The sequence below is a fragment of the Ricinus communis genome, chromosome 9 (genome assembly GCF_019578655.1).
Source record: "Ricinus communis isolate WT05 ecotype wild-type chromosome 9, ASM1957865v1, whole genome shotgun sequence".
NCBI lineage: Eukaryota > Viridiplantae > Streptophyta > Magnoliopsida > Malpighiales > Euphorbiaceae > Ricinus > Ricinus communis.
The window spans coordinates 9,685,238-9,696,474 of NC_063264.1; the positions used below are offsets into that span (position 1 = coordinate 9,685,238).

The 11,237-nt window shown below is 31.0% G+C and overlaps 1 protein-coding gene across 2 annotated transcripts; it reads right to left on the reverse strand.

The window, feature by feature from the left end:
• Positions 1–2,938: 2,938 nt before the first annotated feature.
• On the reverse strand, positions 2,939–5,465 carry LOC8282935. 2 transcript variants are annotated; one of them, XM_015723355.2, is made up of 3 exons: positions 4,564–5,465; positions 3,819–4,007; positions 2,939–3,691 (listed from the first exon to the last, which is right to left on the reverse strand). In XM_015723355.2, exons 1-3 carry the CDS (start codon positions 5,131–5,133, stop codon positions 3,413–3,415), a joined length of 1,038 nt encoding a protein of 345 aa, XP_015578841.2. In that variant the 5' UTR covers positions 5,134–5,465; the 3' UTR covers positions 2,939–3,412. The 2 variants fall into 2 exon arrangements, with proteins under 2 accessions (XP_015578841.2, XP_048235429.1); XM_048379472.1 differs by having other exon boundaries at positions 3,403–3,684.
• Positions 5,466–11,237: the final 5,772 nt, after the last annotated feature.

Below are 11,237 nucleotides of genomic sequence, written 5' to 3' on the forward strand. Positions count from 1 at the left end.
TTTTTTGTATTTTTTCTTTTCCTATTAACTTTATCTACAGGCTCTAGAATTTAACAAAATAAAGTCACCCAATTGTTAAGATGATTAACAAATGTTCTAAGTTAACAGATCTGTGTGATTTCTATAATCTGAAATTAAATTAAGCTCCTGCTTACATATTATTAGTGAACCTTTTTATTCTTTTAGGTGAAAGACAAAATTGAACAAGTGTTGTTGGTCAGTGTGTAGCTTAATAATGGTCCTCATAAGTTATAATTGAACCATGGATATAAGTTAAAAGTAAAATAATCTAAAATTCCTTACTTATATTTGCTACATATACAAATTAAAATTGATTGTTGTTAAATAATTAATACCTTAATAATTGTCTACCTCAAAGTACAGAATACCAAGAATTTCAATTGCATCCAGTAAAAGGAAAAAAATAAACTAGTTGATTAATCTTATTTGAAAACAGAATCTAAAAGCCTTTTAAAAGAAAGAATCTAAAAGGTTATAAAATCACACAAAATAACAATATACTTAACTAGTCTGTGTTTTACAGGGATAAGATAAGTAATTAAGAAAAATGAATATTATTTATAGATAATAATAATTAGTAATTTAGAAATTTCCAATATGTATGTATATTTAAATCTATATAAATTAATATTAAAAAATGAAAAACAATAAAAGTATAAAATTTAGCAGCCAACTTTGTAGTTTTTCTTTCAATTTATTTATGTACCTATAGTATTCATTGTGATGAAACATTTACAAATATTTCTTTTGAAAAGGTACCATCCATGGAAGTGAGAACCTAAAATCTATAAATGCCTTTTATCTCCTTTTATAGGATCCATGAGTATAATTGATAGATTCTTGAGTCTCAAAAAATGAGTTTATGATAATAAATTAAATCAAACTATTCATATAGATTTTAATCCAACAATTTAAATTACATATTAATGAAGAAAATTGAGGGTTTTCAATAATTATGTCAATAATAAACCCCTAATTTATAGCCAAAGTGATGATTATAATTATAGGGAAATATCTAAATAATTTACATGCCTTTAAATAAGGAAGTCCAATGAGAAAATTTGAAAAGGAATATAATTATTTGGTTCATTCTAAATTTTAAAGATAATTTTGTATTTACTTAGTGATAAAGTGGAACTAATTTAAGACTCAGTATTAGAATCCGAATTTCGCTGAATTTGAAAGAAAATGAAAGATGAATGTTTGTACATCTAGATCACTTGATTCTTTTTCCTCTTAGTTTCTACATTACTTTATTTAAATTCCCGCATATGATAATTTGGACCGGTTTGTAGTACTCAAATTGATGTTTTCTTTATCTAATTAATATATCACAAACTATCTTTTAAACTACAACCCTCCAGAGTCTAGATCATTACATTGCAAAACCCATATAAATCTTAAGAGAAAAAATTAGGGTTGAAAAGATGATGGAACATGATCGGAACCTAATAGAAGGCAGGCAAGTGGAAATGGCATCAACTTTACAGCACCAAAAGAAAGACAAAATTAAAACAGGGAAAAGGGTAAATAAAACACAACGCTAAAAAAGGAAAGCAATTGCCAAAAATAAAATAACAGGATAGAGGGAGAAAGAAAGGTAAAAGCTGATAACAAGTAAGACAAGGGTTGATCACTGAGCAGCCAATCAAAAAGAACTTTGAGAGAAAAAAGAGAAAAAAGAAAGGAAAAGAAAAAAAAACTTCAACTGAGCCTTTACTTACTTATACTGTAACTAATACAGACTACCAGTCTCCTTCTCTCTCTCTCTCTCTCTCTCTCTCTCTCTCTCTCTCTCTCTGTCTCTGCATATACAAATACTTATCATTGCAGAGAGACTTGTACTGTGATAATGGCATATAGCCTGGCGGGACTGGGTGGCTGCATCTGTATTGTATGCATCACTCACTACTACACTAGCAGCCCTTCACTGACCATACAAAACCAGTGGCCAGTGTGTCTGTTAAGGGAAAAGAGAAGAGTGGGAAAAAAAAAAACTTTAACTTACTTGCTAATGTCATTAATTTAAGGCTTTGCTTTTGATCTATCTATCTATCTATCTTTTTTTCACGTTTTTTAAAGCACCCCTTGAAAAGGTTTGCTTGACTCCTATAAGCAGTATTGCAGAGATGCTCTTCCTGTGTTTCAGCACTTAAAAAGATGTTACCTAGTTCTATAACAGAAATCCACTCTACCATACTTATTTATTTATTCATTTATTTCCATCCAAATCAAGAGGGAGTTGACACTTGCTAGTTGCTAGGGTTTTGAGCTTTATACAGCAAAGCTCCTTTTTAAAAAAAAAAAAAAGAAATTATCCACCTATGTAGAACTCTTTTGTTATTTAATAGGTACTGTAAGAACTTATTACTGCATTTTTTTTTCTCATAGTTTAGGGTTTTGATCCTTCTAAACATTTAAGAGATGAGTGTTATTTGATGCCTCATCATTTCATTGTTGTAGTACTAATTCTACTTCTACTCTTGTAGTGTTCTCTTTTTATCTCTTGAGATAAGAAGAACAGCATCAATGTTATAAACTGATCAGAGGCAATTGATAAAAATATATGAAGTAAAATTTTGACATAGTTCAATGTTTTAAAACAGATAAAACAGTGATTTTAAACTGTTTCCTTTAACAATTTTAAAGGGTATTCTAGTTCTTGGAGATTTTAGGGTTAGCACACCTAAACAGAATAGTGGTTATAAAGGTAGTTATATGAATAATAGCCAGCATATAATAACATCTTGATCACTGTAATAAGGTTATGCATGAAGTAACGCACAGAAAGCAGCTGCTTATATATAAGAATTAGTTACACAGAGTATTGAATTAATGCAAATGAGACAAAATCAAAAACATTTTTAAACCTGTACAAACATGAACAAATGCATCCAGCTAAATTGATCTTTAGATATGTTTGTTGTACTAGTACAACACAAACCCAGATAGCTATTAATTAAATTTTGTATTTCTCTTTGGGTCTGAAAGATTACATATAAATATCATATCTATGTATATAAATCTGTACCTAGCTACTCTCCCATGTAGGGAGATATGAACACTTGACAAAGAATAAAAACCTAGTTACAATTAATTAATATAGGCCAAACCCAGAACAGAATATAGAAGAATAAGGTAGATCATAAGAGAAATAATGGCAAGAACATATATAAAAGCTGGGAAAATCAAAGCACTGACTGACAACCTTAGAGAGAGAGAGAGAGAGAGAGAGAGAGCATAAAACTGCACTATTTTTGTAGGTGTATCAGTTCAGGAACAAAATGGAAGCCAAAAGTTTTGAGTTTTTATAGGGTATAGTGTAATGATCTGTGATCAAACACACAGATATCTAAAGGCACCAAAACCAAAACAGACATAACTCGTTGTTCTAATAAGAAAGCTTGAGGGACAAATCAATAGAATTAGAAGAAGAAGCATTAGATGCAGTATAATTATAACCACTATAATCAGAAGTTGTAAGACAAGAAGCTTCACCACTCCCCACTACTGCAACTGAACAAGCTTCTGCGGTAGGAAATTCCATTTCCTTGAAACAAGTGCTGATGCTTTTACCAGTACTGCTTCTTCCTGGGAAAAAATCATACTCCATAAACACACTTCCACCACTTGGGTTTCCTTTTCTGCGGATTGCCAACACTTCTGCACCCTTCAAAACCCACAAACCAAAACAATCAATACTCAACAGACTTCATTAATAAGAAAGTTAAAAATAGGAAAAACAAAAGACACTTTCTTGACCAGTTTATGATTAGTATGAGACTAATATGCATTACCTCACTGATATTATGATGATTAGCATAAACGGCAGTTCTTGTAGCTCTAGCACCGTAACAACTTGGATCATAATTTAGGTCCATGTTATTCTCAAGATTTGATCCTAGAAATTCAGTGACATTCGCTGGTGTTATCTCTGGAAGCTGTTGATCCCTCCTTCCGTTGTTCTCTTCGCTGAATCTCTTCTTCTGCAACAAAGATTGACATTATCATTAACAAATGCGGTGACAAAAATCTAGCAAAATTTTGTGTAGATAACAAAAGAAGTGCTTTAAGAGATGAAAGAACCATTAAGTGAGTCTAGTATAGAACATAGAGCTAATGTAATAAGTACTTCAGATGATTTCTACATTTTCAAAAGAGAAGGAAAAAAAAAGAGAAGACTGAAACTGTTATTTTCTTTTCCTTTCTTGCTCTTTCTTGGAAGTCAAACAGTAATTCTTGAAACTGTCCAACCTTAAACAGGCATAAGGATCAGATCAAAGAAAGTTTTAATACTGATTCAAATTGCAAGGATTGAATAAGGCATTTGACAATCTGGGAAGAACAGAAGAGTTCCTTAGACATAACCAAGACTAAAGCACCTATATGACATGTTGATCATGAGGATTAAGTAACTCAAGAAGTATTCCTTTTCCCTTTTATTTTTTTCTTTCTTTCCAGATATAATTTCTCTAGAGACAAGCAGAAATTACTAAAAACATCGAAACGCAAAAAAGAAAAAAATAAATCCTCCGAACAAACCTTGAAGCCAAATTCAGAGGTGGGACTAGAATGCTCAAAATCCTGTACAATCTTTGGCATTGAAGAGAGCTCGTTAGAGTTCTCAAACACAGGACCAGCACTACTATTTCCAACCGGAGCTCCAAACATATATGGATTAACCACAAACTGACCCAAATGAGAGCTATTACCATTCTCTATCTTCTCAACCACTAGGCCTTGATCATAACTCAAAAACCCACCACCATTAATCACAGGTGGCGCACCATAGTTAACTGAGTAGTGAACAGGGAAACTCTGGATCGGGTCGGGTACAGGTAGATGAGCGGGTTGAAGGTTAAAAGGCTCAAGTTTGTTGTTTTCTTGAATGTTTTTCAATCTTTCTTGGAGCCTTAGCCTTTCAAGCTGAGCTACACCCATTCCTCTTTGTGGTATCTTCTTGCGAGGTTGACCTTTGCTGGGCTTTCTCCCACGGTTAGTTAGTGATGTTTCTTGTTTAGGTGGAGCTGCTTGAATGTGGGTTTTAGTGGGTTCTTGTTTTTGGTTAGTACTAGCAGTGTTGGCCATGAGAAGGTATGGTAGTGTAGCCATTGAAGAGAAGAAAGAGAGTTTTGGTTATGAAAGTTGAAATGAAAGAAATTGGTTTTTATTATAAGAGAAAAAGATGGCAACTTTTCAAAGAAAATAAAAAAAAAAAAAAGGTTTTTTTGAGAGATTTTTGAAGGCAAAATGCTTGTATATGTAACACAAATTGCTGATATATGTATCATTTACTCTCACTGTCTCACACTCATTGATAATTTGTTATTTCCAGATAAATTATAACCAGAATGTCTCTACCTGGAAACAGTAAAATAATCGTGGAAATAGCAACCTTGTGTTTTCGAAAGATAAAATGGCCAACCTTATGTAATAACAGAAGCTGAACCCGACTCTCACTTACTTGTCGTGTATTCCACTTGCGTTTTAAGAAGAGCACTTCTTCTGCACTAAAGATTGCAGTACACGTGCCTCCAAAATGTGAAACAAAAAAGGAGGGGGGGGATTTTTGTTGAGGGTGGGGCCCAATGACACGTGTTACATACCAGAGACAAGGTTAAATCGAATTGTACCAGGCACCGCGGTCGGAGCCATAGGGGTATTATCCTGTGGGGAAGATGTTAAAACAAGAAAGCAGGTACAAACATAGCCCACTGTGTCAGTTTCGTCCAAATTAGCAATATATGATCGCTAGGGTTCTCTTTTTAAGTGTTTGTAAAGCAAGAAGAAAAGGGTACTTTCTGGTCGATCATGAAAATTAGTTGCTGCTGCCCTGCCACTTCTTCAGTGGTGGTGGATGGTGGTGGTGGTGGTGACGGTGGTGATCTTGTGGATCATGAATAACAAGGAGCTTCATTATTGATCTGAAATTGAAGGGTTTACAAAAGAAATAGAAAATGATAAAAGAAGAGTATTTTGGGACAATCATATAGTAAGATTTGGTCATGAATGGATGAATCTGCCTATGCTATAGGCTAGCAATGATGCTTCCTTCACATTTAGAAACATCAAAAAGCTGACTCCATGTGGTACTTTCTAATATGGTAACCTATTGTTTCAGCAAATTAACTATATTTCATTTTAGGTTGCCATCTTCAATTCTTTGAAAAAGAAAAAGGAAAAAAAATCTGGAAAAACCAAAAAAAAAAAAAAAGAAGAAGAAGAAAAGAATGCGACTTTCTGTCTAGAACTGAAATCTTCATATTTTTCCTTCTAATTTGGAGTACTAGGTTTGTTAGCAGGTGTAAAAAGAAGGTAAATCCTAAGTGATAAACTCAATTTGTTTGTGTAAGGAAGATACAATGTATGTATCTGGCTTTCCCCTTAACTACCGTACGAGTTAAGAGTTTAAATTTCAGGATTAGACTAACAAAGTTATTAAAAAAATGCAGTTTCTACCGCAAAACAAAATTACATGATACTATATGCTTAAAAGAAATATCAATGTACTTGTAGCCTTGAACACATCAATGTGGTCTTTACCTAAACCCTAAATTTTTCATCAATTTTTAGCAACTATTTTTTATAGTTGCTATTGTCTTAGTCCTCAGTTGGTCGTTATATGGTCACTAATTAATCTCCATTAGCCAATAATCACCTCATTCTCCTAGCTAACACTCTTCCCCTCTATATCAGTTTGTTCTCTTTGAAGTTCTTGTTAATCTCTTTAATGTTATAATTAATATTTGCGTTCTGATTAATAAGGAATATTAAGATTTTTCTACAAATAAAGAGGGAAATTAGTTCTCTCAACCTCATCTTCTGAGAAGGTTTTGTTTTGTTTTTTTTTTGTACCTAAGGAAATAATAGAGAAAAACCGGTTCAGAGAGCAGTTGCAAAACAATCATGATTTAAAACAAATTCTCTATCAACCCTTATCCCATTGGAACAAAAAAGGAGAAAATGTCCCATGTATAGCCAGCTAGGAATTAGGATGAACACACACATATATATAATATTATATGTCGCTTTCAATCTGTTCATAAACCCAAAATGCTCTAGCCACGTTCCATGATCATCATGAGCTATTACCCAATGCTATAGATACGAGATTGATGGTAATATATATATATATATATATTCTTTGAGAATTTATAATTTTCGCATGCAGCTAATGTAATACTCATGCTAAAATGAAGTTCATAATAAATATATTTATTTGCATTCCGTCGGTTCAATTTAAAATATCTGATTGAATAAATTAAGTTTTTAAAACTATAAAATGGATTTAAATTAGATATTAAAATTCATATTTTAAAAAATTAAATTAATATTATTTTTATAAATAAAAAATATAAATCAAAGCGAGTTATTGTAATTTGTTTTTTCTTCAGAATTCTGCTCCTAATAAGTACAAACAATATACTTCTATAAAGAAAGTACAAACAATAATAGATTTCCTAAAGGACAATTTTCTTCCAAGTTATATGGCAATAAAATAATTGTGTTGGCCACATAATATTAATTTTGTTTGAACACACAATGGTTACCCTGTATGCTTTTATTTGGTCCAGGCATATTATATTATAAGATGGAGATTGCATCATTTGAAAGGGTAATTAACAATTATAGCTAAACTCAGTTATGTTGTGAAAAAATCATTTGATTTCATATAACCATGGGTTTATTTAATCCCATTCAATTTCAAACTCATCAAGTTGAAGTAATTAATAATTAAAATGTATTGATTAATTTCAAATTTTTCATTTAATCTTAACACAAATTTATATAAATACAGACCAAAAAGTCTCTTTCAATCCCCACCAACAACGTTGTGATGTGACTAACCAACAAGTGTTGATACGATTCTGGTATCTCAATCCAACCCTGCAAAAAAGAAAAATACCATAGTTATATTATTAATAAAAAATAAAAAAATAATTATATTTAGCGAGTATAAAAACACGGTAATTTCAGTGTACTTACATATTTATTATAGTCAAAAGTTCGTATCTTAATTTGAGGAAAATTTTAATTTTAAATTCCTCTCATTTAGAACTAAAAGAAATTAATATAATCTCTAATTGCATTAAATTTTCTTATGAATAAAAAATATTATACTTACAAATAACTATTCAAATGATATAAAAATATTTATTAAATTTAAATTGATTATGGAATTTCTAGTAGTATGTAAAAGAATAATTTAACACAAATTAAGACATAAAAATTGTTCTAGCCAGTCATATTTATTTCACCATGATACAATATTGTGATCGAATTTATATTTTTGAAAAGTTTTTGGCACCTTAGATCAAGATAATGGATGACAAATTCTGGAAGATCTGATAACTGGGACTAGTGGTCTCCACATGCCACGTGGCAAAATGGGTTCTCGCCTCTTGGATTGGATGCTAAGGTAGGTGTAGAGTAGTGTATAGGAGCAGTAGATTATGCATAGGATTGTAAGAAAATTGTACTAGGGTTTGAGGGAAGAGAAGAGAAGAGAATAGAATAGGCGGCTGAGAAAGGAGAGAGTTGGCACGTGTGAGGGCGGGATTCCTCCGGGACTGGGTTGCTGGGTATAGGCAGACATTGAGGGATTCTCGGGTTCTGGGGAGCAGATTGTGCCCTGCATGGAATGCTTAGGGATTTGAGCTATTATATGTATTTGCATACTTTTATATAGATACACTAGAGATGCGGCTAGGGTTTGCCTTCCATGACAATGGGGACCATCTCACACGTGCTATGTTAATCCAACTTAACTCCACATATTTTCCTTTTATTTCTTTTTTTTTTTCCCTAATGAGAAAAAGAAAAAGATTGGAATTTAGAAATCTTCACACTAAATTTGTGGGTACCCAGTTCACTTGACATGTTTTTTTCTTTAAACTTCAATATATAATCCCTTTTAACTATTTCCATGTATTGCACCTAACCATTATATGTAAATGATACGCGTGTGATACATTCTGCATCTCCAAATCATCTCCTCGGATGAATCGTGAGAGCGTGTGTAATTAAAGAACTATATAACAGTGAATGCAAATTTCATGATTATTTCTTTTTTTTTTTTAATTATTTTTTAACAATATTTTTGCTTTGTTCACTAGAGTAACTGTTAGTTTAGGCTTTATGCAACTTGTGAAAGATCTAACTATTTTAGTACAAAATAGCCAAAAAGATCCTATCCCCACACCCTCCTCTCCCATACCTAAATTAAAAGTATCAAACTCAAACTTCTTAAAGGACCACAAAGGATACATATGTAATTATTTTACATCTCAATCTCAACTGAGATTTCCTATCTTTATTTTTTTTCCATTTTTGCCCTTACCCATCGACCCCACAGGCACCATGTTGTCTGAAAAACCTCTCCTCTAAATAGACTTCATAGGACATAGCAAGTCCCGGAAGAGACTTTTTTTTTTTTTTTCCTTAAGAAAATTAAAGGCCAAAGAAATGAAACATGTTGGTGGGATGAATCGTAGCCGTCCAAAGAGGACAAATCTATGCATCAAATATTAGAGGTTCTCTAATATTTTTGTACAGTTTCTATGTTATTTATGCATGAAGAGGTTACTGTCAACTGTAGTTAGTTGTGTTGGTCACTGCAACAGAAAAATAAAATAAAATAGAAAGGGGTACAAAGACAAATTAAAGCAAATTATGTGTGTGACATGTCTAGATACATGCAATAAATTAAGGACACTTAGTGTGTTTTTGTTCATTAGAGGTCCGGGGGTTCATGAGTTACAGCTACAAAATGTGATAAATTCTCTACCCTTTATTTTATTTACAATATGTTACTTCTTATATGTATTTTATTTGAGTCCTTAGGCAAAAGAAAAGTGTCAACATTTATTGTGACGCCTTTGACAACGTAAAGTTAGTCCACCCAATTGTGTAATGATAGAATTATTTAGGTATATAAATTGGGTAACTCTTACTTGTACTGGTATATGCGCATCGTAACGAACGAGAATAACATATATATACGAGTGTTTTAGTGTATATATAGTTAAAGTGAATTTAAAGCGTGTTTGATAAGACCTTTACGGATGATAAAACACTACCTCAAGAGATTTAACACAGTTATATACTTAAAGTTCGAATTTAAAATTTTAGCAACATGTAAATATATAAGTGATTTACACTTTTAATATTAATTAAATAATTTATACAATACTTATTTATTTAAAACTAATAAATATATCGGTTTAATATATAGGTAGAATAAGACAAACAAAAATATTCTATATAAATTTACTTAAGAATCCCTAATTGAATTCTAACTTATTATTTATTTTAAATAAGGTTGACACTACAAATTATTTTTTTAATTTATTCAAATTAACATATGTAATTAGTATAAAAACAAATTCATAGTGATCTAGGTTTATATAAATTTATAATATTATATAACTCTTTGATTAACATCCTTAATTTGAGCAATGTCTTAATATCAAAGAGATTACTTGTGGGGAGAGAAAAATAGAAAAAAAGTATGAAAATAAAAAATAAAAATTATAAAAACAACACTGAGTGGTGTATTAAAAATAAATTTTTTTCTTAAACACTATGTACAAAATTTTGAAAAGAGAAAACAAAAACAATTTTAACAAACACATTTCATTTTTTTTATTTAAAAAAAATAAATGAAAAACATAAAACAAAAACAATAATAATAACAATAACAAATACCCTTATATTTGTTGTTTTTTATTAGTCACTTTGACAGCTTTAATGAACCGAAGAACGAAATAATAGAGAAGAATGTCGTTCATCTTCCTCATGATCTTGTTATCCAGATTTTCTTTCTTATTATCAAGAAGAGAAATTTGTACCTGAAAATGGTGTTTTAGCTAATTAATAATGGGATTTAAAGATTACTATTGCAGTGCTATTAACTAATTTGATCCAAAACAAGAAGCAATACATCGACTTTTTGTTTTTTTAAGAAAAAAATCGACCAAATATGAGCTTTCATCTCTTGCCAGCTTTTCAAAAGAACCGATTTTGCAAAGATCTAATACAATTTTAAAATTTAATGATCGAAATTTGTAATAGTGTTGGTCCATATATATATAATTACTCACGATTAGAAGTTTGTATTATTATTTATTAATAAAACGCATACTTAAAATTGAAAAAGTGTTAAACCATAGATTTGTTTTCTTTTGTACTTTTACCATATGTTATAGTTGTTGCTC